Source organism: Babylonia areolata, chromosome 25, assembly GCF_041734735.1.
Source record: "Babylonia areolata isolate BAREFJ2019XMU chromosome 25, ASM4173473v1, whole genome shotgun sequence".
NCBI classification, from domain to species: domain Eukaryota; kingdom Metazoa; phylum Mollusca; class Gastropoda; order Neogastropoda; family Buccinidae; genus Babylonia; species Babylonia areolata.
In genome coordinates, this window is record NC_134900.1 from 9,929,488 (window position 1) to 9,957,081 (window position 27,594).

The 27,594-nt window shown below is 44.6% G+C and overlaps 1 protein-coding gene across 1 annotated transcript in view; it reads left to right on the forward strand.

The window, feature by feature from the left end:
• The window catches only part of LOC143299351 (dynein axonemal heavy chain 12-like), a 127,156-nt gene that overhangs the window by 28,815 nt on the left and 70,747 nt on the right, over positions 1–27,594 (forward strand). The window contains exons 19-38 of the mRNA XM_076612485.1: positions 101–286; positions 2,305–2,505; positions 5,470–5,664; positions 6,526–6,647; positions 8,263–8,425; positions 9,571–9,690; positions 10,259–10,535; positions 11,823–12,148; positions 13,005–13,097; positions 13,866–14,012; positions 15,519–15,764; positions 16,169–16,369; positions 17,297–17,509; positions 18,248–18,472; positions 20,843–21,028; positions 22,053–22,178; positions 23,676–23,864; positions 25,040–25,185; positions 25,715–25,853; positions 27,319–27,485. Coding sequence (XP_076468600.1) covers positions 101–286; positions 2,305–2,505; positions 5,470–5,664; positions 6,526–6,647; positions 8,263–8,425; positions 9,571–9,690; positions 10,259–10,535; positions 11,823–12,148; positions 13,005–13,097; positions 13,866–14,012; positions 15,519–15,764; positions 16,169–16,369; positions 17,297–17,509; positions 18,248–18,472; positions 20,843–21,028; positions 22,053–22,178; positions 23,676–23,864; positions 25,040–25,185; positions 25,715–25,853; positions 27,319–27,485 — 3,668 coding nt within the window. The remainder of the gene's footprint in view (positions 1–100; positions 287–2,304; positions 2,506–5,469; positions 5,665–6,525; positions 6,648–8,262; positions 8,426–9,570; positions 9,691–10,258; positions 10,536–11,822; positions 12,149–13,004; positions 13,098–13,865; positions 14,013–15,518; positions 15,765–16,168; positions 16,370–17,296; positions 17,510–18,247; positions 18,473–20,842; positions 21,029–22,052; positions 22,179–23,675; positions 23,865–25,039; positions 25,186–25,714; positions 25,854–27,318; positions 27,486–27,594) is intronic.

The window sequence follows — 27,594 nt, forward strand, 5'->3', positions numbered from 1 at the left end:
GGGATATACAAAATCAAACAAACAATGTCATTTCCCAATTCCGAAATTTTTTGGCTTAGACATTTACTCTTACACTCTCTTACCCTTCCCTGCCCCTCAGGAAATAGTCCCTGTCATCTCCATCATGTGCAACCCTGGCATCCGCGACCGCCACTGGAGCAAGATGTCGGACATTGCGGGCTTCGACCTGACTCCGGACACGGGCACCACCCTGCGCAAAGTCCTGAAGCTCAGCCTTGACCCTTACATGGAGCAGTTCGAGCAGATCTCTGGAGCTGCTTCCAAGGTCAGGAATGTGGAAATAATAGGGTTATTTGTTAATCACTTGATTGATTTATTTGTCATTTTAAAGTTATCATCAGCTGATGTTATTGCCAAGATGAAATGTTAGTTATTTTGACTGGAGATGAACCATCGTACATCAAACACAGAAGTAGGTTTTTGTTGTTGTTGTTGATGTAATGTCCTTGGACAGATATCTATAATTTTTTTCTCTGTTTAAGTGGTCCAGTTTGCTTTGACAGCTTAACCCTTTGAACCTATATATATATCAACTGCACTAAAAACAAAATTGCATAAGCATACACGCAAGGACAGTACACAAAAATAAACACATGTGAGCACGCGCCCACAAACTAAAACCACCAGGAAGAAGTGCTGAATTGTGCAGAGAGACAATCAAACGTTTTGTTGTTGTTGTTCTTTTTTTCTAATGAGAAAACAAATTAAACAAGTTTAAAAAAAACCAAAAAAAACCCAACAACCTTTGAACCATGCACCCAAGCAGTGCTCTGGTGTCTAAGTTCGTCTCATTGAAACAGTTTTCATGTTCTTGCATGTGCATAAACCCTGCAAAGAAAGGGAACAGACTTCTACAGTATTTCTGGATGTGTTCACACGTGATTTTGAGGAAAAACAGTATATTTTCTGTGGTTTTATTTCCTGCATCACAATGGCATGGAAGCCTACCGAGGCTATAAACTCCCCAGGGTTGAATGGGTTAATAGGTATGAGAGCTCGCAGTCATCACCAACAGGCTTCACATATGTATTACCTCATAATATTCCATATTACAGCAGCATGCAGATTAGCCGGTACGTTACTGACGTTTCAGCATGCTTGACGGTCCTATCTTGTTGCACTATGTAGATGTTTTTAAAACAAAAATTTTGTATTTTGTTGTGAAGGAAAATGAATAAAATCATGCTTAACTCTTTCATTGCCGTTGGTGACTTTAGTCAACTACACAGTTCGCTGCCAAGGTGACTTTAGTCGACGTTGAGGGGTCATGTTATAAGGACCATTTTTCACATTGTAACAAAGCTTGATAGCAGCAGCCAGTTTCCTGTGAAAAAAGAACAATGATTAACCTTCACCCCCTGACTTAAGTTTGAAGTAAACAAGTTCCATTGTGTTGTTTGGACAAGAACCTAACTGTGCGTCAGAGCGTTGAGTCTAAGGATGTTTGGCGCTGGGGAGTGTTTTTCACGCAGGGAAACGTTGCGGTGAAAGAGTTAAGGCCAGACACGGTAGTACAAAAACATATGAAATAAACTTGAAGTTTATGGCTTTCTGTGACATGGTATGCAAAGATATTGGACTAAACATGTCTAAAAAGGTCATTTTGTGCAATTTGTCGTGACGGTTTCCATGGAAACGAATCCAAAATGGCCGACAAACAAAAAAATTAAAAGCTTAAAACTTCGGTACCTTTATAGATATGTTATTTCTGTTTGTTTTGTTTGATTTATTTGTATTTGTTCTTTATTATAGTGCAGTGGTATTTTGGAATTTGAATAAATACATTTTTTTGTTGTTGTTGTTGAAATGTGTATAAATTCCTTGACATAATGTTTTTCAAATGAGTGTATATTCACTCTTTTACTAGTAGTATACAAATCACTGCACTATAATAAAGATGAATACATAAAGAAAGAAAGTACCGAGTTTGAACATGCTATCTTTTAAAGTTTTTGAGCATTAGCATTTTGAAAAATGGTATTACGAAGACAAAACACAAAACTGAGAAAACAGGAAAAGAAAGAGATGTGCTTGTACTCACAAGATTTCACACATGTTGATGCTGTTTGAAGCTTTATTTAAGTGAATATAGTACCCAGGTGAAACGGACTATAAAGATTAGATGTTGAAGAAGCAAATTATGCGAAAAAACGAAAATCACAAAAAAATCATGATTTTGGTCAAAATTTCACTACCGTGTCTGGCCTTAATACTAAACCAAGTTTGTTGACAAAAGGTTCATTGTTGAATTAAACACACACACACTGCTGCCTGTATGAACAGGAGTTCTCCCTGGAGAAGGCCATGAAGAAGATGATGGACGAGTGGGAGAACATCGCCTTCAACCTGATCGCCTACCGGGACACGGGCATCTCCATCCTGGCCTCTGTGGACGACATCCAGACCACCCTGGACGACCAGATCGTCAAGACGCAGACCATGCGCGGCTCTCCCTTCATCAAGCCCTTTGAGAAGGAGATCAAGGTGAGTTGGGGCGGCCGGGGCGAGCAGGGTTGGCTCACTGTAAAGATGCCAACATCTTACATCGTAGTGGAATGATGGCCTAGAGGTAACGCATCCGCCTAGGAAGCGAGAGAAATTGAGCACACTGGTTCGAATCACACCGGCAGTCGCCAGTATTTTCTCCCCCTCCGCTATACCTTGAGTGGTGGTCTGGACGCTAGTCACTCGGATGAGATGATAAACCGAGGTCCCGTGCCCAGCATGCATTTAGCGCATGTAAAAGAACCCACAGCAACAAAAGGGTTGTTGCTGGCAAAATTTGGCAGAAAAATTCACTTCGATAGGAAAACAAATAAAATTGCTGGCAGAAAAAAAGAAAAAAAGGTGGCACTGTCAGTGTAATGACACACTCTCCCTGGGGAGAGCAGCCTGAATTTCATACAGAGAAATCTGCTGTGACAAAAATGAGTAAGAGAAATACAAATACACTGTATAGTCTGGATTTCATGAAGCAGCATAAACAAAGACGCCTGTGAAGCAGCATGAACAAAGAGGTCGCCTCCTCTTGCCAGGCACGTGTTTCTTTGTATCTTCTGTCTCAAACGTTTTTTTTTTTCTCCTGTATATATGTTTTGCTGTTTAAAAAAAAAAGAAGCATCAGTAACACCCCAGTCCCTCCCTTTCTATTTCTCTCTGTCTTTGATTTTCTCTGTGTTTATTTCTCTCCCCCCCTAGTCTTTCTCTTTCTCTTCTCTCTCTCTCTCTCTCTCTCTCTCTCTCTCTCTCTCTCTGTCTTTCTTTGATTCTCTTTTCTCTTTCTGCTTCAGCTATGCAATGTTGTAAATGTCAGTTTGTTATTCACTTATTCATGATTTTATAATTGATAATGTCTATGCTGTATTTTGATATTGTGATTTTTTTTCCCCGGTTTCAAGGGCTGGATGAAAAACAAAACAAAACAACAAAAAAAACAGCATTGTCATGCTTACTCTCTTCCACTCAGAAAATTAAACTTATTCCATTTAAAATTATAAGAAAGAGGTCCCCTCTCCCCCCCTCTCCCTTCCCCCATAAGCACCAAGAAAAAAGTTGGAAGACCTTTGACAGTTCAGCAAGATGGTAAGAAAATAAAATGGTCAAGACACTGACTAGGAGGCTTTGCTATGATCTGACAGAACAGAAGTCATCAGTGGAAATAAATTATGTAGAGACAGAGGTCATTGTGGACGCGTGGTAGCCTTCGGTTCTATGTCTTTCCATTTTTAGTAGGCAAATATTAGTTTTTGCATGCGTGTGAGTACACAAGCGTTTGGGCTTGTATGTGCATGCTCATGTGTATGCGTGTGCACTTTAGTGCATATATATGTGTGTGTTGCATGGTCTGTGTGTTGTGTGAGTTAAAAGAAACGTTCTCAGATATTTAACTTTTTTTGGGGGGGGGCGGTCTTCTCATCTTGTTTTAGTTATCAACTTGGTCTGTATCTGAAGGTAATCTGTTCAACAGTTTCTGTTTATTTGGTTTTCAGTTTTCCTAGTTCTGAATTTTGTAGTTTTTTTTTGTGTTTGTGTTTTTCTTTGGTTATGAAGATTTCACGTTTTGGTTATTATTTTGTTGTTTTTGGAGCATTAGCCTTCTTTGTATTGATGTGTTGGATGGTCTCCTTAGGTCGGCATGTTTGCAGACTACTTAATGCCACAATTAGAAGATCAAGAACCATATTGTATTGACAGGGTGCTTCAGATCATAAGGCCCCATCTTTTTTTCATTCTGATTTTTCCCCACCACATAAGGGGCTGCATATTATCGGGTACACATCATAATGATAAGCAAGAAAAGTCAAGCCTTGATGAGTCGATGTCTGTTGCTGCCACGGCTGTGTTTGCCCCCTTCAGTTGATGTTGAGGCTCAGATATATGATGAATCTTCAGAGCTGTCTTTCTCACATGTTGTGTCATCTGCCTGCTTGTCTGCTCATGTCTGTTTTCTGCCTTTTTGAAGGCGTTCCTGTTCCAAGCCACCCTGGTGTGTTGTTTTTGTGTGAATGTGTGTTGTTTGTGAGCTGGGTTTTTTTTATAGAAAATTCTTTTTTTTTTTTTTTCACCACCACGAATGCCATGCTTCCAGATTTGGAGGTTGACCTTAATATGATACTGATTTCACAATGGTGTTTCAACAGATTTTATCTGTACACAAGCACATAGTATGATAAGACGCAGGAGGTTGAAGTTGAGGAGATAAGTATTGCCTCATAGTACGTAGAATGCCGTGTTCATACTGAAGATTCTGTCATCCATGGCAGCATATGTATATATATGTCTTCAGTGGGATATAAAAAAACACACCAGCATGCTCTTTGCCTTGAACATGGAGTATGACTGCTTAAATGGCAGGGGAAAATCTATCATCTCTGTCATCCTTGTAAAAGGAAGAAATTGAAGATACCGCGTCAGTTGATTAAATAATAATAATAATGGTATTTATATAGCGCTGAATCTTGTGCAGAGACAGATCAAAGTGCTGTCGCACCAGTCATTCACACGCGTGCATAACACTAAAACTGTAGAAACTAAAGACAGGGAAGGGCAGGCAAGGGGGGGCTATTTTGGGAAGAGGTGGGTTTTAAGGCCAGACTTGAAAGAGCTGAGTGTGGAGACTTGACGAAGCGAAAGAGGAAGTTCATTCCAATCGCAAGGTCCAGAAACAGAGAAAGAACGGCGGCCAACAGTCGAGTGTCAGATAGCTTGTCAGATATGTACTGTACTGAAATGTCTTTCATTAAAAAAAAAAAAAAAATGTTGTTGCACCCCTATTATATTCAGCTGTATTATATTTGCATCACTTTGCCTGATATCGCATTGCTCTGTAAATACACCGTGCTGCTGTCATGTATGTTCATCTGGTTAAACTGAACAACATTTACCACCACCACCACCACCACCATCGCCACTACTACTGTTGTGTTTGGTTGTGCGGCTGCCGTGAAGGTGTGGGAGGAGACGCTGACCCGGACCCAGGACACCATCGACGAGTGGCTGAAGGTGCAGGCCCAGTGGCTGTACCTGGAGCCCATCTTCAGCTCGGAGGACATCATGCAGCAGATGCCCGAGGAGGGCCGCCTCTTCCAGATGGTCGACCGCAACTGGAAGGACGTCATGAAGCACACCGTCCGGGACCCCAAGGTGAGGGGGTGGTGGTGGTTTGGGGGGGAGGAGGGGGTGGTGGTTGAGGGGGGGGAGGGGTAGGGTGGGGGTGGAGGGGGTGGGAGTGTTTGGGGGTGGTTGGGGTGTGGGTGGTGGTTTAGTTAGGGCGATTGGTGATGTGTGTGTGTATGTGTGTGGCAGTGTGTGTTGGAGTGTGTGTGTTGGAGTGTGTGTGTGTGTCTTGGAATGTGTGAGTGCGTTGGAGTGTGTTTGTGTGTGTTGTGTGTTTTTTTAATGTGTGTGTATGAGTGTATGTGTTGGAGTGTGTGTGTGTGTGTGTGTGTGTGTGTGTGTGTGTGTGTGTGGTTTCATTTTGTTAGCTGTTTTCTGAAAAGCGAACGGGTTCTCTTTAGATTCATAAGGCCCTTAGGTTCTCTTTAAATTCATCAAAACTTGCAGTATTGCATGGGATACTTTCTTGCAGATGAAGGAAGGTTAACCCTTCTTTAACCTCGATTGGTGCGCAGACGTTGCGATAAACCTAGATGGGCTCTTGATTATGTTCTTTTCTGAAATCCTCCATGATCCAAAAAGGGAGTCTAAGGTTTATTGAAACTTGAAAGGTTGTGTGGGTGTATATATGTGTGTGTGTGTGTGTGTGTGTGTGTGCGCATTGCTATGGAGGAAGGTGGCAGAATGGTTAAGATGCTTTGTCTGCCAATACAGTGTCACACCCCCGAAAACGGAGTAAACTGCCTACATGGCGGGGTAAAAACGGTCATACGCGTAAAAGCCCACTCGTGTGCATACGAGTGAACGCAGAAGAAGTCCCTAACGCAGGGACGCCTCCTCAAGAAACTGAAACTGAAAGTGAAACTGAAAAAAAACTGCTGTGGTCAGGTGCTGGCGGCCACGGGTGTGCAAGGCATGCTGGAGAAGCTGGTGGACAGCAACGGTCTGCTGGACAAGATCAACAAGGGTCTCAACGCTTACCTGGAGAAGAAACGTCTCTTCTTCCCAAGGTAGATTGCCTCACCTGGAAGGGTGTGTGTGGTTTTGGCAGTGTGGAATTTTTCTCTTTTTTTTTCTTGTTTCTCCCTGTGTGTGTGTGTGTGTGTTTGTGTGTGTGTGTGCGAATGTGTGTCTTCATGTTTTACATTTATTTGCTTATTTATCATCATTGTTGTCTTATTTATTTATTTATTTATTGATTATTTTTTTTTTTTTTTAATTTATTATTTTCATTCATGTGTGTGTGTGTGTGATCCCTATGACACTGTTGTTGGAGGAAGCAAACAGACCTTGCCCCGTGTGGATATCACTCGGGTCAGTTATCAGACTGGTGGTGAGTTATCAGCGACCATAAAGCAGAGCAGATCTTGGTGAGATAGGAGGTGGAGGTTCACGAAAGAAACCGGTAATTTTGACTGACAGAGGACAGTGTCTGGAGATATGAAACAAAAAAATTTTGGCTTCTGGTGTGTTTGTGTTTGTGTGTGTGTGTGTGTGTGTGTATGTGTGTGTGTGTGTGTGTGTGTGTATATATTTGTATTTCTTTTTATCACAACAGATTTCTCTGTGTGAAATTCGGGCTGCTCTCCCCAGGGAGAGCATGTCGCTATAATACAGCGCCACCCAATTTTTTGTTTTTTGTATTTTTTCCTGCGTGCAGTTTTATTTGTTTTTCCTATGGAAGTGGATTTTTTCTACAGAATTTTGCCAGGAACAACCCTTTTGTTGCCATGGGTTCTTTTATGTGCGCTAAGTGCATGCTGTACACGGGACCTCGGTTTATCGTCTCATCCGAATGATTAGCGGCCAGACCACCACTCAAGGTCTAGTTGATGGGGAGAAAATATTGGGGGTTGAGCCGTGATTTGAACCAGCGCGCTCAGATTCTCTCGCTTTCTAGGTGGACGCGTTACCTCTAGGCCATCACTCCATCACTTCTGTGTGTGTGTGTGTGTGTGCCTGTGTGAATGTATGACTGCTGTGAGAAGAAGGGAAGAACGCATTTGTTGGATGCTTTACCAGGAGAAAGAAAGATCTCTTCTTCCCAAAGGTAAACGGGGTGTCAGGTGGATTTTTTTTTCTCTCTCTTGCTGATGAATTGTGATGAGCAGGTAATGATGAGTGTGTGTGAATTTTTTTGTGCATGTGTTTTTTTTAGGTTTTTTTTTTGTGTGTGTGTGTGTATTGCATAAATGTGTGTGTGTGTTGTGTGTGTGTGTGTGTGTGTGTGTGTGTGTGTGAGTATGACTGTGAAAATGCATGAAAAAAAGGGAAGTATGCACTTTATGGCTGTACCATCATTGATTCATGTGGGTTATCTCAAAGAATTTAAAGTGACTGTTGCATAGTCTTGAATGGCTAACATTTTTATTTTTATTTTTATTTATTTATTTTTTTACAAACGACCTGGAATTTCTTCTTTTTTTAAATTTTTCTTGTGTGTGTGTGTGTGTGTGTGTGTGTGTGTGTGTGTGTGTGTGTGTGTGTGTGCATACTTCTGTGTGTGTGTTTCATCTCATCTGACAGACAGCAACTCACAGCTTTTAATAATAAGTCGACTTAGGGAACAGTGTTCATGAACCGCACGACGCATTTTGAGGCAAAAGAAAATCTCTTGTGTTTCAGATTCTTCTTCCTATCAAACGATGAGATGCTGGAGATTTTGTCGGAGACCAAAGACCCGCTGCGAGTGCAGCCGCACTTGAAGAAGTGCTTTGAGGGCATCGCCAAGCTGGAGTTCGATTCCAAGCTGGACATTCTGGCCATGTTCAGTAGCGAAGGGGAGAAGGTGGGTGGCCGTGGGTGATGGTGGTGGTGGTGGTGGTTGTGGTGGTGACTGCGTTGTGGTGGTGAGCGTGCTGTGTTGGGAGAGGTCAGTGTTGTGTTGTGTTGTGTTGTATTACTGCACTGCGTTCCATCACAGTCGTCCGTGTTATTTGTTGTCTGTTATATTTGCGTTGTGCTGTTTTACTTTTTGACGTGACATACATTCTTTTTTTTTTTCTCTCTTTTTTTCCCCACATTTTTTATTCAGACAAAGGTTTACAGATACAGAATTTATATGTTTTGTGCATTATAAAGTAAAGGGTAAGCATATAATTAAGTTCTAAGTACTGACAAGTCCACAACAGCAAAACAATATATGTTCAATGGCAAAATTCCAAGGTAGCATTGTATAGCTTTATCTTGTAACAGCTATAAAGTGCCCATTTTTCCACAAACTTGATATATTCCATAGTTATGTTAAAGGCATACTTGTCTATTTCATATGTCTGTTTGATGTCTTTTTTGAACATTTGTAGTGTTGGTTTTACTTTGTTGATTCTACATTTGTATACATAGAATTTAGCTATCAATAAAATATATGAGAAACATTCATCAGTTTTCATTTTGTTATGTCCAAAAAGCACCAATGTGACATATATTCTTTTGTGCACATGTTGTCAACTTCATATTCACTCCTTCATTTTTTTTTTTTTTTTTTTTTTTGTATGTGCATTTTTTTTTTATGCAGAAAAGCTCAAGTGAAACACTAGTGTTATACATCAGTATTTGTTTCCATTTTACTTCGGTACGACTTGAAGATCTGTGTTTTGTTTTGTTTTCATAGTTACACTGTATGGTGTAGATGCACAACAACAACTTTGAATGGCTGATGAAGTACTTGTATCTCTGAACAGCATCTTTATTGTATCTCTCAAGCAGTCTCAGCCCGGTGGCAAAGCTACAAAAACGTTTAGACTTACTTTACTATGCTTTTCCTTTCAAACTGAAATATCAAAAGATCTTTGTGTGTGTGTGTGTGTGTGTGTGTGTGTGTGTGTGTGTGATGTCACCAGCTTTTCAGTCATTTTGAATGCAGAACATCCATGAGAATGAAGAGTACATTGCAGCGTCATGGTAAATGTGTGTGTGTGTGTCTGTGTGTGACAGGTGAAGATGAGCGTGCCCATCTCCACGTCAGAGGCACGTGGCGCGGTGGAGAAGTGGTTGCTGCAGGTGCAGGACGTGATGCTCATGTCCGTCAGGGACGTGGTGGAGGCTGCTGTGGAGGTGGGTTGTGGATGTTTTATAGCATGCATGCATATTTTTCTTTCACACATACGTAACATGGATGCATGCCTGCGCACGCGCACGCGCGCCCACACACACACACACACACACACACACACACACACCACTTCCTTCAGGCAGACTTATAACAGCCTTCACATGAACAAAACCATCTCCAACACCATCCTGTTTCTCTCCCTGACCAGGCGTACACCATCTGCCCGCGGACAGAGTGGGTGCAGGATTGGCCAGGGCAGGTCCATTATGTCACACACACACACACACACACATACACACACACACTCCTTCATTTAGGCAGGTGAGTTATAACGGCCTTCACATGAACAAAAACCATCACTAACAACAACACATTTCTCTCCCCCAGGCGTACACCATCTCCCCGCGGACAGAGTGGGTGCGGGAGTGGCCAGGGCAGGTCCATTATATCACACACACACACACACACATACACCCACACACACACTCCTTCATTTAGGCAGGTGAGTTATAACAGCCTTCACATGGAACAAAATCCATCACTAAAAACAACACATTTCTTCTCCCCCAGGCGTACACCATCTCCCCGCGGACAGAGTGGGTGCGGGAGTGGCCGGGCCAGGTGGTGCTGTGTGCCTCCCAGGTGTTCTGGACGCGGGACGTGCACGAGGCCATCAAGGGCGGGCCCCAGGGCCTGCGGGACTTCTACGAGCGCCTGCAGGAGCAGCTGAAGGACATTGTGGCCCTGGTGCGGGGCAAGCTGACCAAGCAGCAGCGCATCACCCTGGGCGCCCTGGTGGTCATTGACGTGCACGCCCGCGACGTCGTCCTCGAGATGGCTGACAAAGGTGAGTTTGTGTGTGTGTATATATATATATATATATATATATATATATATATATATATATATATATATGTGACGGGTGCAATAGCCGATTGGTTAAAGCGTTGGACCTTCAATCTGAGGGTCTCAGCTTTGAATCCTGCTTGGTGGATAAAGGGTGGAAATTGTTCCGATCTCCCAGGTCAACATATGTGTGCAGACCTGCTAGTGCCTGAACCCCCTTTGTGTGTATGTGCAAGCAGAAGATCAAATATGCACGTTGGGTTATGGAAACTAGAACATACTCAGCATGCACACACCCCAAATACACATAAAAGCCCACTCGTGTACGTAATGAGTGAATGTGGGAGTTGCAGCCCACGAACGAAGGAGAAGAAGGAGAAGTATATATTTGTGTGTGTGTGTGTGTCTGTGTGTGACACTGCTGTTACACTGCTGTCCTGGACTATGTGGGATAGAATTTGATCATGGTGGATAGTGTGTTTCGCTCAAGTTCACATACCCACTCTCTTGCCCAAGAGGGCTTTAGGACAGTTGGTGTTGGGGGTGTTTCTCAAAGGCCAAATAGCCCCCAGTGTACAGCAGTAAGAGCCAGCAGTCTTGCCACCTGGTCTGAGAGTCATAGTCCTTCACTAAAGACCAAGCTGGAAATGAATTCCCATTTCAGTGGAGAAACCATTGATCATTCAGCTGTCACTGTGCTGTTGGCCCAAGTTCTGTAAGTTTATGTCAGTCTGTGATATATGTTGGGCCACTGTCATTCATTCATTTTGCCCATCACTCCTGGTGGAGCATAGGCCATCGACGACCCCTCGCCATCGCACTCTGTTCTGGGCTGTTCTGGCCATTCCAGTCCAGTTTGTCCCTTGCTGCTTCAGCTCTGCCTCGGTATCTCGCCTCCAGCTGTTGCGAGGCCGGCCTCTCTTCCTCTTTCCCTGCGGGTTCCAGGTCAGGGCTTGGCGTGTGATGCTGGACACTGGCTTCCTGAGGGTGTGTCCGATCCAGCCCCACTTCCTCTGCAGTATCTGCTTGGCCACTGGTTCCTGTCCCGCTCGCTCCCACAGATCTTCATTGGGCCACTGTGGGGGGAAGTAAAAGTGGAAGGGGGGGTGAGGGGAGTGGTGGAGAGGGGGATTACATAATAATGGGTGGTATCAGGGATTTGTTATACCCTTAGAAGGCGATTGGACTTTTTTTTTTTTTTAAAACCCTTTTAACCCTCTTTTCTTTTGTCTTCTTTCAACCCTTCCCCCCCCCCCCCCCCCCCCCCCCGCACCGACCCACCGACCAGGCGTGGCGACCCAGAACGACTTCAACTGGCTGGCCCAGATGCGCTACTACTGGGAGGAGGCCAAGATGCTGGTGCGCATCACCAACGCCACCGTCAACTACTGCAACGAGTACCTGGGCAACTCGGGCCGCCTGGTCATCACCCCGCTGACCGATCGCTGCTACCGCACCCTGGTGGGGGCCTTCCACCTCAACCTCAACGGGGCGCCCGAGGGCCCCGCGGGCACAGGCAAGACAGAGACCACCAAGGACCTGGCCAAGGCCATCGCCGTGCAGTGCGTGGTGTTCAACTGCTCTGACGGCCTGGACTACATCGCCATGGGCAAGGTGAGTGGCTGGTGGTGGTGATGGTTTGTTGGGTTTTTTTTAGCTGTTGGTGTTGAGAGAGTGTGTGTGAACAGAACAGAACAGAATGGGATATTTTATTGTCATAAAACCTTTAGGTTTATAAGACACAATAAAACATAAACATGAGCATATTATGAAAAGAAACATTTATGAATAGATTTCGCCAGCCTTGGCTGTAATACTTTTAGTTAGATGAGTTCGCTAGGCTTAGCATTTGGACGACATATATCGGTTAAGAATCTGTTTCTGTATATATTGTACTTTACACAATTGTCTAAAAGATGGATCTCATCTTCTAGACTCTAACAGATGTCACACAGCTTTTGCTCTTTTGGTGTATTTTTATACCTTCCTTGTTCAATCTGTAAGTCATGGGCGCTGATTTGTAACATAGTCCATGCTTTTTGTGTTGTATATTTGCTGTATTTTAAAAATATGGTTCAATTTTATAATCTGTGTGTGTGTGTGAGTGTGTATGTATGTGTCTGTGTGTGAGTGTGTGTGTGTGTGTGTGGGGGGGGGGTGAGGGGGGGGTTGGGGGGGGGGCATGTGTGTGTGTTTGTATGTGTGTGTGTGTGTGTTTGAATCTGCACATATTTATGTGTTTGTGTGTCTGTACATTGATATTGATTACATTTTTTGGTATGCGTGTGTCTTTGGCTCAGATCGCAGTTTGGAGAGTCTGTCCATTTTGTGATCTTTATAGACCCTTTTTTATGTTGTTGTTGTTGGTAGTTTTGTTGTCATAATTGTGGTGTGTTGGCGCGTTGGGTTGTGAGAAAGAAGATTAACTTCCATAGGAAGAGCTAATTTGTCTTCTGTGTGTTCAATGCAGTTCTTCAAAGGCCTGGCATCAGCCGGGGCGTGGGCGTGCTTCGATGAGTTCAACAGAATTGACCTGGAGGTGTTGTCAGTGGTGGCCCAACAGGTTGGTTCTGCTTACCTGTGTATCCTGTATTTTTTGTTGTTGTTGTTTGCTTCACAACATAACTACTTGATCAGCACAACTCTTCATGTAGACCATTCCATATTTAAATGAATTTTGCATTGACATTTATCTTGCGCAACAACACTACTTGATCAACACAACTGACTCATAGACCGTACCTGATTTCATTGATTTTTTTTGCAATGACATTTATCTTGCACAACAGACTACTTGATCAGCTCAACTGCTACATAGACCGTACCTGATTTCATTGATTTTTTGCAATGACATTTATCTTGTACAACAAAACTACTTGATGAGTACAAGTGGCATGTTGTCTGTACAATATTTCATGTTTTTTTGCATTGACATTTATCTGGTTGATGAGCACAAGTGGCATGTAGTCTATACAATATTTCATTGATTTTTGCATTGACATTTATCTGGCAGATAGATGCACCTGCCCATAGGACTGGAGTAGCGATATATCTTTCTGTCCGTTCAATAATGTTGCTTGCAAGAGATGTTCCTTTTTTTTTTTTTTTTTACATTTATGTCTGTGTTTTTCATCTTTTTGATTTGCAACTGTTTTATCTTTGTAAATTTTGATTTATATCTTATTGATTTCTTTATTTTTCATCCCTGTGATTTACATATTATTGATTTTTAAAATTTTTCATCATCATGATTTACAAAAGTTAGACTGTTTATCTCTTTTTATTTTGATTTTTTTTATCCTGTGTTGTTGTTGGTTTTTTTTGTCTGCAGATTTTGTGCATCATCCGTGCGGTGCAGAGCCACGTGGACAGGTTTGTGTTTGAAGGCACGGAGCTGGACCTGAACCCTAACTGCTACGTGTGCATCACCATGAACCCTGGTTACGCCGGGCGCTCTGAGCTGCCCGACAACCTCAAGGTCAGTGTCAACTCCCGGGGGGAACGGTTAAAAATGGTTTAAAGTGTTGGACTTAAAAAAAAAAAACAAGAGAGGCAAGGCCTTCAAGACTCACTTGTGATACACTTAAAAAAAAAAAAATCCAAGCTTTTTATGTATTGCGTATAATTTCAAAATGTAATGTTTAAGATGAGAAAGATCAGTTTAAAGCAAATTAAGTCCCCTAGCATTACAGAGTAATTTCCCTTTTTTACTATCTGCACCGAAACGTTTGCAAAATAAATAAAACTTCCATGCTTAGCAAAAGAAGTTCCTGTTTGAACAAAAAATGATAATAATGACTGCTCTAGCTGTTGGGTCAGAATATCAGATCAAAGTGCCAAGTTTAGAGAATACAAAAAATATAAATATAACAGTAAATGCAGTTTGCATATAATTAGGCTTCATTCTTTATTTTCTTGTGCCCATCCCAGAGGTGCAATATTGTTTTAAACAAGATGACTAGAAAGGACTGAATTTTTCCTATTTTTATGCCTAATTTGGTGTCAACTGACAAAGTATTTGCAGAGAAAATGTCAATGTTAAAGTTTACCACGGACACACAGACACACACACACACACACACACAGACAACCGAACACCGGGTTAAAACATAGACTCACTTTGTTTACACAAGTGAGTCAAAAAAGATCTGTGGGTCAGACATGTGTTTGAATTGCCTGTTTACGGCACCTGGTGGCTTACAGGGTTGGAGATTTTTCTGATCTCCCAGGTCAACAGATGTGCAGCAGACCTGCTGACCTGCGCCTGAACCCCCTTTGTGTGTGTGTACGCATGCAGAATATGAAGTACACATGTTAAAGATCCCATAATCCATGTCAGCGTTCGGTGGGTTGCGGAGTATGACTGCCTGCATGGCTGGGGTAAAGAATGTTCATGCTTGTGTATATGAGTGAACCTGGGAGTTGCAGCCCAAGAACGAAGAAGTGTCAACGCTAGCTTGATTTGGTTATTATAAGCCTTTCTGTTTTAAAAATGCTTCATTGCAGCACACAGGATCAGAATGTCTTTGTTCCATTTTTTCGTTCTCTCTTTATGTTGTGAGTACTCATACAAGCTGCAGTTGTTTTAGCAGCAGGTGTCAAAGTTGAAGGGGAAAAGTTGCAGAGTATAGTCCAGTTTTTTTTTGGGGGGGGGATTGGTAGACACCATTGTTTAGCCAGGACGTTCCCTAATTGAGTCACTGGAAATTACAGAAGTGAAAGTGGCAATGATCATGATAATACTTGTACATTTCCAGGACTTCATCATCACGCTTCTTTAAGGAAAAGATTTGTGTGTGTAAAAGATGTATAATGTTTCAGTGCCCCCCAGGGAGCACATGAAATAAGCTTTTCTTCTTGCCTTGCCTTGACTTCAATAGCAGTAAAGATAATACCTACGTTTTTTTTTCGTTTTTTTTTTTTTCTCCATTGTTGTCCAGTAGACATCATCCAGGAAACGATAACACTGATGACGGTGTTTCAGGTGCTGTTCCGCACAGTGGCCATGATGGTGCCGGACTATGCCATGATTGCCGAGATCTCCCTCTACTCTTTCGGCTTCCTGGACGCCAGGAACTTGGCCGTGAAGATCGTGACCACCTACCGCCTGTGCTCTGAGCAGCTGTCCTCCCAGTTCCACTACGACTACGGGATGCGCGCCGTGAAGGCCGTGCTGTCCGCGGCTGGAAACCTCAAGCTGAAGTTCCCTGATGAGGCGGAGGATATTCTGGTGAGAGGCTTTTTTTTTCTTTTTTTTTTTTTCTTTCTGTAGCTTTTCTTGACCGTGGTTTAGTGTGTATGTGTGAGAGAGAGGAAGAGAGAGAGAGTGTATGTGTGTGTGTGTGTGTGTATCCATTTCATCGAGTTTAATTCAAACATACAACAGTTGCTGCAGAGTGGAAAAACAATGTATGGCACAGCCAGTCAGCTATGCTACAAGTGTTGATTAATTATTAATCTTGTTTGCTTGAAGCTATTTTCTTTACAGCTTGTGAAGACACGCTCTTTGACAGTGACAAAAGGGCAACAACAACAGCGTTTAGGGGTTCATCATACTGCTTTCCCCTCGCCTCCCCGCCTCCCCTTTTATCGTTTTGGCTCAACAGTCCAAGAAACGTGACGCTTGTGTTTCAGCTTCTGCGCTCCATCATCGACGTCAACCTGCCCAAGTTCCTGTCCCACGACATCCCACTGTTCAACGGCATCATTTCTGACCTGTTCCCTGGCCTCAAGCTGCCGGAGGCCGACTACAAGGTCTTCCTCAACGCCATGCAGCGCATCTCCGACAAGAAGAACCTCCAGTTTGTTGACTTCTTCAGGGAGAAGATTATCCAGGTGGGTTGTGTGGGTTGCGTTGCTGAGTCCTGAGTCTTTGCTCAGTCACTTGCCGGCTGTTGATGGGTTACCTTCCACTTGTGTGGTATTGTATTGTTTTGTATTGTATTGTATCATGTCATACTGCTCTTAAGTCACAACAGAATTCTGTGTGTGAAAATCAGGCTTCACTCCCCCAGGGAGAACATATCGCTACAATGAGAGCGCTACTTTTATTTTTTTGTTTCTTTTGGTTTTTTGTTTGTTTGTTTGTTTGTTTTTGCTTATTTTGTTTGTTTGTCTTGTTTGCTTGGAAGTTTATTTTTTCTCCTGTGAAAGTGGATTTTTCTACAGAATTTGTACCGGGAACAACTCTTTTGTTGCCGTGGGTTCTTTTACATGAGCTAAAATGCTAGCCTGCACATGGGACCTTGGTTTGTTATCTCATCTGAATGACTGGTGAGAGAGAGATACTGGCGAGCATGGGAATGGAACCAGTGCGCTCAGATTCTTTTGCTTCCTTGGCGGATGCGTTACCAGTTGGTCAACACTCCACACGTTCGCACATGGTTGTGACTGCTGCTGGGAGCATCAAATAATGTGGGTTGATGCGGCTCCTGCTTTCATGTTCATTATGTTTAGTTAGTCCTGGTATTACAAAACTTTAAGCTGGGGAGAGAGGTCAAGGGGGTAAGTGAGGGGAACGAGGAGGTTGGTTTGATTGTAGAATTTCTATGTGTGATCGGCCTCAGACCGTAAGCCCAGTTTGATTTTTAGAAACGCACTACTGAGGAATGAAACAAACTTGTCATCACCGCATGCCTCAAAGCCCACGTGGCTCTTCCTTTGACCTGTCTCATAAACCTGGCAATCAAGGAAAAAGCTGCATGTGCGTGTACCTAGCATCAAAGACATCCGTGTGTACGTGTGGTGTGTTGCGTTGTCCAGACCTACGAGATGATGATCGTGCGTCACGGCTTCATGCTGGTGGGGGAGCCCTTCGGCAGCAAGTCCCAAGTGCTGGAGACCCTGCAAGGGGGCATGAGTCTGCTGAACGAGGAGGGGGAGGAGGAGTACGAGAAGGTGCTGACCCGCATCATCAACCCCAAGTCCATCACCATGGGCCAGCTCTTCGGCCAGTTCGACCCTGTCTCCCATGAGGTGCGCTTTTGTCGGGGGGTTGTGTGTGGGGGGTGCGGGGGGACGGGACGTTGAGGGGGGGAGTTGTAGGGGAAAGACGGTCAGAGGACGGGAGGGAAGGGTTGGGGGTTGAAGGGGAATGAGGGAGGGAGAGTGGGGGTGGATGGGTGTGAGTGGTAGTGATGTGATGTGTGTGTGTGTGTGGTGTGGGGGGGATGGGAGGTTTATGTGAGAGAAAGTCGTGTGTGTGTGTGTGTGAAGGAGTAATTTTGTTTCATGTTCTGTCACACACACTGGTGATTGTAGACATTTTTTTTTTATAGTATTGATTTTTACATTTGAGTGTTACCGTGGGTGTGTGTGTGTGTGTGTGTGTGTGTGTGTGTAAATTATCATATTTCTGGCTCTCTATAAAGTGTAGTGGTGATAAACTTAAGTTTGTTTTTCTGTAACTTTTTTTTTTATTTCTGTTTTTTTTTTTGCCTTCTCTGCCAGTACCCACTCACTGTCTCTTACCTCACATCTCAGCTATTTTCCTATAGCTTTTTCATGAAGTTTTCTCTCTACAGTTCCTCCCTGCCACTAAAGCCTTGGTATCCCCAGAGCCCTACATATATTTTTCTGCAAATCTTTTTTTTTCTCTCTCTCTCTCTCTTTGCCATTCACCATTTTCTCCTCTCCCTACCATTAAACATCCCCCCCCCTTAAAAAAAAAAGCCTTGTTCATCCCTGTGAGCCTCCTTATCTCCCCCTTTGCAGTGGACAGATGGCGTGGTGGCCAACACGTTCCGAGAGTTCGCCTCCACAGACACCCCAGACCGCAAGTGGGTCATCTTTGACGGGCCCATCGACGCCCTGTGGATCGAGAACATGAACACCGTGCTGGACGACAACAAGAAGCTGTGCCTGATGAGCGGGGAGATCATCCAGATGTCGTCAGTCATGAGCCTCATCTTTGAGACCATGGACCTCTCCCAGGCCTCGGTAAAGTACCTTCTCTCTAGAGACCGCTGTTGCTGTTTCTCTCGTTGTGTCGGTTCTGAAGTGTCGGGCATCTACTGTTATTTTTGATGTTTAGTTTTGTAGGAAGAGTGTTTGTGTGGTTGTGTGTGTGTGTGTGTGTGTGTTTCGCTTTTTTTTTTTTTTTCATTGCTTTTACTGTGATACATATTACAGTCACTTAACAAGGTATCATGGACTGGTGGGACAGAGAATTAACAAGAACAACGACAACAAAATAAAACACTGCACCGCTGGTCAAGTCGTGGCTGCACGTCTTCCCCGAGGTGTACGGGGAGGAGTGCAAGGAGGTGCACCACTGTGCATGTTTTGTGTTGTCGTTCACACCAAAATGTAATATTCTCTGTATTTCTGAAGATGATATTTGAGTCTACCAGGAGGAAGGAAGCTGTCACAGAATCTAGAAGAGGTGTTGCTAGCGTGAAGGGAATGCCCAGTACCAACTTGTGGCTGGAAGACAGAGGCCAGTGAAAGAAGGCTTTTATCCTCGCAGGGTTTATACTCATCGGGGTCACCAGTGTAGTGTTTGCGATAATTATTTGTGAACAACTCCAGACGAAAGCCACAGACTTGAAGAACAGCATCTGAGTTTTAGTCTTTTACTGATCTGATGTTCAGCAAACAAAAAGAACCCTAGCTGGATAACTCTTAGTTCAGAGGAAGTTACTACACTTACATAATAGCTACAGTACTTGGCAGGTAGGTAGTTCATGGAACCGCATAGGCATGAGAAAAGATTACATTTCTTATACTCGCATGGTAGCAACATTGCTTGGCGAGCAGTTAGTTCAGGAAACCACATAGGCACAAGAAAAGATTACATTTTTTATACTCGCATGATAGCAACATTGCTTGTCAAGCAGTTAGTTCAAGAAACCACATAGGCACAAGAAAAGATTACATTTTTTATACTTGCATGATAGCAACATTGCTTGGCAAGCAGTTAGTTCAGGAAACCACATAGGCACAAATAAAAGATGACATTTTTTTATACTTGTAATAAAAGCAACATTACTTGGCTGGGCCTTTATTTACATAGACACAAGAAAAAGAAAACATTTTCAACACTGGCGTGACGTCTACGTCAGTGCCTGAATCATGACGGCCGCACCAACCTGTCTCCTCCCTGTGTGCGCTGTTGCAGCCGGCGACAGTGAGTCGGTGCGGCATGGTGTACCCTGAGCCCGTCACGCTGGGCTGTTAACATGTGCGGGACACCATTTGCTAAGTGAGTCTCCTCCCAAGACAAAGGTGGCAGAATGGTTAAGTTGCTGATCTGCCGTACATTGTTTGTGAAGGTCTGGGCTTGATGTCTCCTCCCTGCGTGCGCTGTTGCAGCCGGCGACAGTGAGTCGGTGCGGCATGGTGTACCTGGAGCCCATCACGCTCGGCTGTTAACTCTTTCCATACGAACAGCGAAAGAGACGACGTTAACAGCGTTTCACCCCAATTTCCATCATCAAAATATTGCAAGCGGAAAGCTCTTATACTGAAGACGTGAATGTTGACAAAGAATACCACAATTCTGACGACGGAAGCTAAAGATTGGGTCATTCAGACACCCACTGGACATCCGAGGGGTCTGTGTAGAAAAGAAGAGAGGACTGGCCGTACTGTGTGAGTTAACATGTGCGGGACACCATTTGCTAAGTGAGTCTCCTCCCAAGACAAAGGTGGCAGAATGGTTAAGCTGCTGATCTGCCATACATTGTCTGTGAAGGTCTGGGCTTGATGTCCCCTCCCTGTGTGCGCTGTTGCAGCCGGCGACAGTGAGTCGGTGCGGCATGGTGTACCCTGAGCCCGTCACGCTGGGCTGTTAACATGTGCGGGACACCATTTGCTAAGTGAGTCTCCTCCCAAGACAAAGGTGGCAGAATGGTTAAGTTGCTGATCTGCCATACATTGTCTGTGAAGGTCGCCAGGTGCAATAGCCGAGTGGTTAAAGCACTGGACTGTCAATCTGAGGGTCCTGGGTTCGAATCATGGTGACGGCGCCTGGTGGGTAAAGGGTGGAGATTTTTACGATCTCCCAGGTCAACATATGTGCAGACCTGCTAGTGCCTGAACCCCCTTCGTGTGTATATGCAAGCAGAAGATCAAATACGCACGTTAAAGATCCTGTAATCCATGTCAGCGTTCGGTGGGTTATGGAAACAAGAACATACCCAGCATGCACACCCCTGAAAACGGAGTATGGCTGCCTACATGGCGGGGTAAAAACGGTCATACACGTAGAAGCCCACTCGTGTGCATACGAGTGAACGCAGAAGAAGAAGAAGAAGAAGTCTGTGAAGGTCTGGGCTTGATGTCTCCTCCCTGCGTGCGCTGTTGCAGCCGGCGACAGTGAGTCGGTGCGGCATGGTGTACCTGGAGCCCATCACGCTGGGCTGGCGGCCGCTGGTCAAATCATGGCTGCACGTCTTCCCCGAGGTGTACGGGGAGGAGTGCAAGGAGGTGACGCACCAGATGTTCGAGTGGCTCGTCGACCCCTGCCTGGACTTTGTCCGCAAGAACTGCAGGGTAAGTGAATTGAACTTGGGTCTCGGGGGATGGGAGGGGGGGGGGGGAAGAAATGCAAGAAAATTGTTTTGGTGTCATATATTGTTGTTGTACCATGTCAAACTGATGCCAGGCCATCACACACACACACACACACAGGCATACACACACACACACACACACACACACACACACACAAACACACATGCACAACAGACATGCAACAAACATGCAGTTTCACAGACAAAAAAGCACAAACAAAATGCACAAGCCCAACACTACACATGAAAAAAGCACACGAGCCCTGACACATAAAGACACACACACACACACACACACACACACACACACCTTCTCCCACATTACTTTGCACCCCTCCCCCTCCCCCCCCCCCCACACGCACTTTCCTACGCATCGCAGTTTCCATGGCACGGACACACACATGCACGTACCAACTACCACATTACCCTGCACCCCCCTCCCCCACCCCACACATTCCTAGGTATTGCAGCTTCCATGGCACACACACACACACACACACACACACACACACCATCTACCACATTACCTTGCACACCCCTGGTCCAGCCCTGCACATTCCTATGTATCGCAGCTTCCACGGCACACACACACACACACACATACGCACACACACACACACACACAGCACACACAAACAGGCATCACACACACACACACACACACACACACACACACACACACACACAGCACACACAGCTCACTCACTCACTCATCAAGTCACTCACACAGGCACCATCTACCACATTACCCTGCACCCCTCTCCGCCCACCCCACACATTCATACGTTATGCACGTTCACGGCACACACCCCCACCCCCCCCCACACACACACCATCTCCCACATTACCCTGCACCTCCCCACACCTCCACATATCGCAGCTGCCATGGCGCACACACACACACACACACACACACACACACACACACGTACACACACACACACACACACACCCACACACAGCAACAGCCAGTGTGTCAAACACTGTCTTGTGTCGTTGCACAGGAGTACTCTCCGGCGGGCCAGGCCAACCTGGTCAGCTCGCTGATGCACCTCACCGACATGCTGATGCACGAGGCCATCAACAAAGACGACGCGGCAGACAACAAGCACCTCCGCACGTGGCTCATTGTAGGAGGCTTTCTTGGGGGTTTTTTGTTGTTTTTTTTTCTTTCTATTTTTGTTTCGTTTCGTTTCGTTTCGTTTCGTCTTGTTGTGTTTAGTTGCGTCCCTCTGTTCTCGTTTTTTTGTGTGTGTGTGTTTCTGGTTTTTGTTGTTTTTTTGTTTTTTCTCAAGGCCTGACTAAGCGCGTTGGGTTATGCTGCTGGTCAGGCATCTGCTTGGCAGATGTGGTGTAGCGTATATGGATTTGTCCGAATGCAGTGACGCCTCCTTGAGCTACTGAAACTGAAACTGTTCAGCTATCTTTCTTTTTTTTTTTTTTTTTGGTCTGTGTTTTTGAGCTGGGGTTTCTTTGTTTGTTTTGTTTTTGTGTTTTGTTTTTTGTCTTCTTGTTTTTGTTTATTTTGTTTGACATTGTGTGTTTACATGCCTGAAGTATGTGAGAGACAAAGACAGGGAGGGAGGGAGAGAGAGGGAGAGAGAGAGAGAGAGACAGAGAGAGAGAGAGAGTGCATGTGTGTGTGTGTGTGTGTGTGTGTGTGTGTGTGTGTGTGTGTGTGTGTGTGTGTGTGTGTGTGTGTGTGGTGTGTGTGTGTGTGTGTGTGTGTGTGGTGTGTGTGTGTGTGTGTGTGTGTGTGTGTGTGTTATGTTCAATGTGTCAGGCCAGAATTGCAAGACATATTGCTATATTTTGGAATGAGCGTGAATAACTAGAACATAGCAGTGCATGTTTATATTTGTAAATTTTCCAAAACTTAACTTTTGGAAAAAGAGAAATCTGTTTTTTCACCAGCCAGATATTCCATGTCATTGTTTCACTTTAGATGTGGGATGTTATCAAACATCATAACACCACTCCACTAGCCATAACTGTGATCATTGGTGCTGCTGGAGATGAATTTCATTTTGTAATGGAATGTCCCTTGTGGAGTGATGGCCTAGAGGTAACGCATCCGCCTAGGAAGCGAGAGAATCTGAGCGCGCTGGTTCGAATCACGGCTCATCCGCCGATATTTTCTCCTCCTCCACTGGACCATGAGTGGTGGTCTGGACGCTGGTCATTCGGATGAGATGATAAACCAAGGTCCTGTATGCATCATGCACTTAGCGCACGTAAAAGAACCCACGGCAAGAAAAGGGTTGTTCCTGGCAAAATTCTGTAGAAAAATCCACTTCGATAGGAAAAACAAATAAAACTGCACGCAGGAAAAAATACCAAAAAAATGGGTGGCCTGTAGTGTAGCGACGCGCTCTCCCTGGGGAGAGCAACCCGAATTTCACACAGAGAAATCTGCTGATAAAAAGAGAAATACAAATACAAAATGATGACCTTAGATATCAGTTTAATCCTAAAAAAAGTATATGAAGCCAAAGTCATGTTTCTAAGTTGTTGTTTTTTTTGTAATTCATTTAAAGTAGGAAAGGAGTTGTGTGTGTGGGTGTGCATGTGTGTGTGGGTGTGGGTGGGTGTGTGTGCCTACATGTGTGTGTGCGTGTGTGTTTCAGTCAGCCATTCTGTTTGCCATCCCCTGGTCCCTGGGCGGCTGCATGGACAACGACAGCCGCAAGAAGTTTGACGCCTTCTACCGGGACCTGATGGCGGGCAAGTTTGAGGAGTTCCCCGCGCCCAAGGAGCTCAGCAAGCTGGAGGCGCCTTTTCCTGCCGACAACACCACTTACGACTTCTACTACGAGGTCTGTTTGGGAGAGGGGGGTGTGGCATTGGTTTTTTTTGTCGTTGTCGTTGTGGTGGTGGTGGTGCGTGTGGTTTTAGTAGCTGTTGTTTAGTGGTTGGTTGGTGTTTGTGTTGATAAAGATAAGGAAAAAGTGCAGCAGTGTCTTGCAAGAGATTGTGGTGGTGGTGGTGGTGGTGGTAGGGCTTGTGGGTTTTTTGTCGCTGTTGTTTAGTGGTTGGTTGGTGTTTTTGTTGATAAGGAAATAGTGTAGCATCGTCTTGCAAGAGATTGTGGTGGTGGTGGTGGTAGTGGTGCATGTAGTTTTAGTAGCTGTTGTTTAGTGGTTGGTTGGTGTTTGTGTTGATAAGGAAATAGTGTAGCATTGTCTTGCAAGAGATTGTGGTGGTGGTGGTGGTAGTGTGTGTGGCTTTAGTAGCTGTAGTTTTAGTGGTTGTTTAGGTGTTTGTGTTGATGAAGATAAGGAAATAGTGCAGCAGCGAGTGTCTCACAAGAGATTGTCCTTATTTGTTGCTGCGCACAACTCTCGCAGACATGTTCAGAGGCTCTCTCATGTACACGCAGACACACACGCATGCACACACCGCATGTACGCATGCATGCATGCATTCACACACATGCATGCACACACGCACATGCACACACACATACATGTACGCATGTATACACACACACACACACACACACACTTGATGCATGTACACACTCTTGCATTAGCATATGTACACACTCATCCATAATATGCATGATGCAAGCAGACACACAGCATTGTGCATTTTTTTGTGTTGGAAATAATGATCTCTTAATACAAGTGTATTTTGAGTTCTCATTCCATTTGTGTGTGTGTGCGTGTGCATATGTGAGTGTGTGTGTGTGTGTGCGTGTGAGTGTGTGTGGGTGTGTGTGCGTGTGTGTGTGGGTGTGTGTGTGTATGTGTGTGCGTGTGCGTGTGCGTGTGTGTGGGTGTGTGTGTGTGTGCGTGTGTGTGTGTGTGTGTCTGTGTGTGTGGGTGTGTGTCTGTGTGTGTGGGTGTGTGTGTCTGTGTGTGTGGGTGTGTGTGTGTGTGTGTGTGTGTGTGTGTGTGTGTGTGTGTGTGTGGGTGTGTGTGTGTGTGTGTGTGTGTGTGTGTGTGTGTGTGTGTGTGTGTGTGTGTGTGCGTGTGTGCCCTGCTGACAGCAAAAAGCCAGGGGCAGCTGGCGGCACTGGAACGAGCTGGTGCGCGGCACGGAGATCAAGACCAAGAAGATCCGAGAGATGCTGGTGCCAACCATGGACACCGCTCGCTACACCTACCTCATGGACCTGTGCATCACTCATTCCAGGTGGGTGCTTCCTGTGTGTGTGTGTGTGTGTGTGTGTTTGTGAGTGTGTCTGTGAGGGACACGGGTATGGTGGGGGGTGGGGGGGTGGGGGGGGGGGGGTGGGAGGAGCAGGAGGGAGGAGGGTGCTGAGTGGGGAATGCAGTCAGGGGTTGCTTGTGTGCATTAGTGGGTGTGAGAATGTGTGCGTGTCTGTGTGTCTGTGTGTGAATGTATGTGTTTGCGTCTGTGTGTTGACATCTCAAAATCAGTGAATTAGAATGTGGATGGGGTATTGAAATGTAGACATATCCAGCATGCATACCACTGAAAAATAAAGAGTGGTACTGCCTAACCAGGGGTATAGGGCTGGATTTGAACAAGTGAAAGCTCCCTCACAGACCTAAGACAGTGAAAGCTTGAGTGGCAGCCTAGCCTAGCCCACCACAACTTGAGAGAGAGAGAAGGGGGGGTGGGAAGAACCATGACATAATTTTGAAAAAAAACAATGAAAGAGTGCCCCAAGAAAAGTTTGGTTTACATTGTCGGGCAGACCCATCCTGTTTGTCGGACCCACTGGCACGGGGAAGAGCGCCTACGTGCAGGACAAAATGATGAACGGGCTGTCCAAGGATCGATTCCTGCCCACCTTCGTCAACTTCTCTGCTCAGACCAGCGCCAACATGACTCAGGTGAGCGCAGCACCCACACCAGTAAGCCTGATCCAAGTTTAGAAGATGCATCACCGAGGCGACCACGTGTTTGTTCTGTATTGTCCATGTGTTCATCTGTGTGGCTTGTTCAGGATTAGAGAGGCTATGCCAGTCTTGAATAAAAGCTAGTTTGTGTTCGCACATTTCTTCTGTCTTTGCTGCTGTGTGCACATGTCAAATGATTGGTACAAGGACAGGCCCGGCGCTTCCTTTTTTGAGGAAGTGTCTGGGTTTGTTCCAATGTACCTTTTGTTTACCTGTGTGCTAGCTGAATCGGTAGCGTAAGCAGCACTGACTTGAAGTTGTGTACCTTGTGAATGGAGAGAGTTACCACTCTTTCCTGTTTGTTAGAAGATGCAGTTACAACAGTGATGGATTGAGGATTGGTGATGGTAAGGTGATGATGATGATGAGGAGGAGCAGAATATTGAATACATCAATAAATGTTAACATCAATATAGAAAAATAACACAAAAAAAGCAGAAAATCAAAAGGAAGATATGTCCAATGCACTTTATATGTGCATTACAAATGTGTAATGTGTGTGTAGTTGTCGTGGTTGATGTGTGTAGTTGTCATGTAGTGTGTGGTGTGTGGAAATTTGCGGAACAGCATTTTTGTGAGAGCTACATGCAATATGATTATTGTTGTTGATCAAAAATTTATTACATCATGCATTTGGTAGTGTGGAAGTGTGTGTGGTGGCATTTAACATTAGTCATAGGAATAGTATTACCACTAAACCAATCATTATACAAAGATAGCTTTTATGTTGATCGTAGCGTGTGTGTAGAGAGCAGATGGTGAGGTGTGTTGCGTGTGCGTGCGTGTGCAGACTATATGTCAAGGAAGAGAGGAGGTGTTGCAAGCAAGAAGGCCTAGATTGTGACGACTCAAGATGCAGAGGAGGAGTGACGGGCCAGCCCCAAAAAAACATGTCATACTTCATAGTCATTTTTCACATTACGTTATTCATCACAACGTTATTCATTAAAACAAGAGGAGGAGGGGAAAGAGAAAGTTTGAAAAAAAAAGGGAAAAGGTATGAATAAAAATAAATGTGCATGAATATATGAATACATCAATAGATATGTGTGTAAATAATTATTAGAAAAATGAAACCAAAGCAGCACATATTCCACAAAGTGAAGTATGTTAATGCACTTCATATGTGCATACAAGATGTGTGTGTGTGTGTGTGTGTGTGTTTGCAAATTTTTGGAGTGAACAAGCATGTTTTTGAGTGAGAGCTCACATGCATATATATGTATTATGTGTATGTTTGATCAAAAATTTATATACACATGCATTTGTGTGTGTGTGTGTGTGTGTGTGTGTGTGCATTGTACACATTTTGTGCATGGTAACTTGTTTGTACACACAAAAAAAACATTTACACCTAGATGATTTTCATCTGTCTGTGTGCGTGTGTGCGCGTGTGCAGAACATCATCATGTCCAAGCTGGACAAGAGGAGGAAGGGGGTGTTTGGCCCCCAGATGGGCAAGAAGGCCATCATCTTTGTGGACGACCTCAACATGCCGGCCAAGGAGGTGTACGGGGCCCAGCCCCCCATCGAGCTCCTCCGCCAGTTCATCGACCACGGCAACTGGTGAGGGAGGGAGGGAAGGAGGGAGAGAGGGAGGAGACAGAGGTGGATGGGATGGATAGATAGCTCTCTGTAGTCTTGAGTCTCACGTGTTGCTGGAATTTTGTTGTGG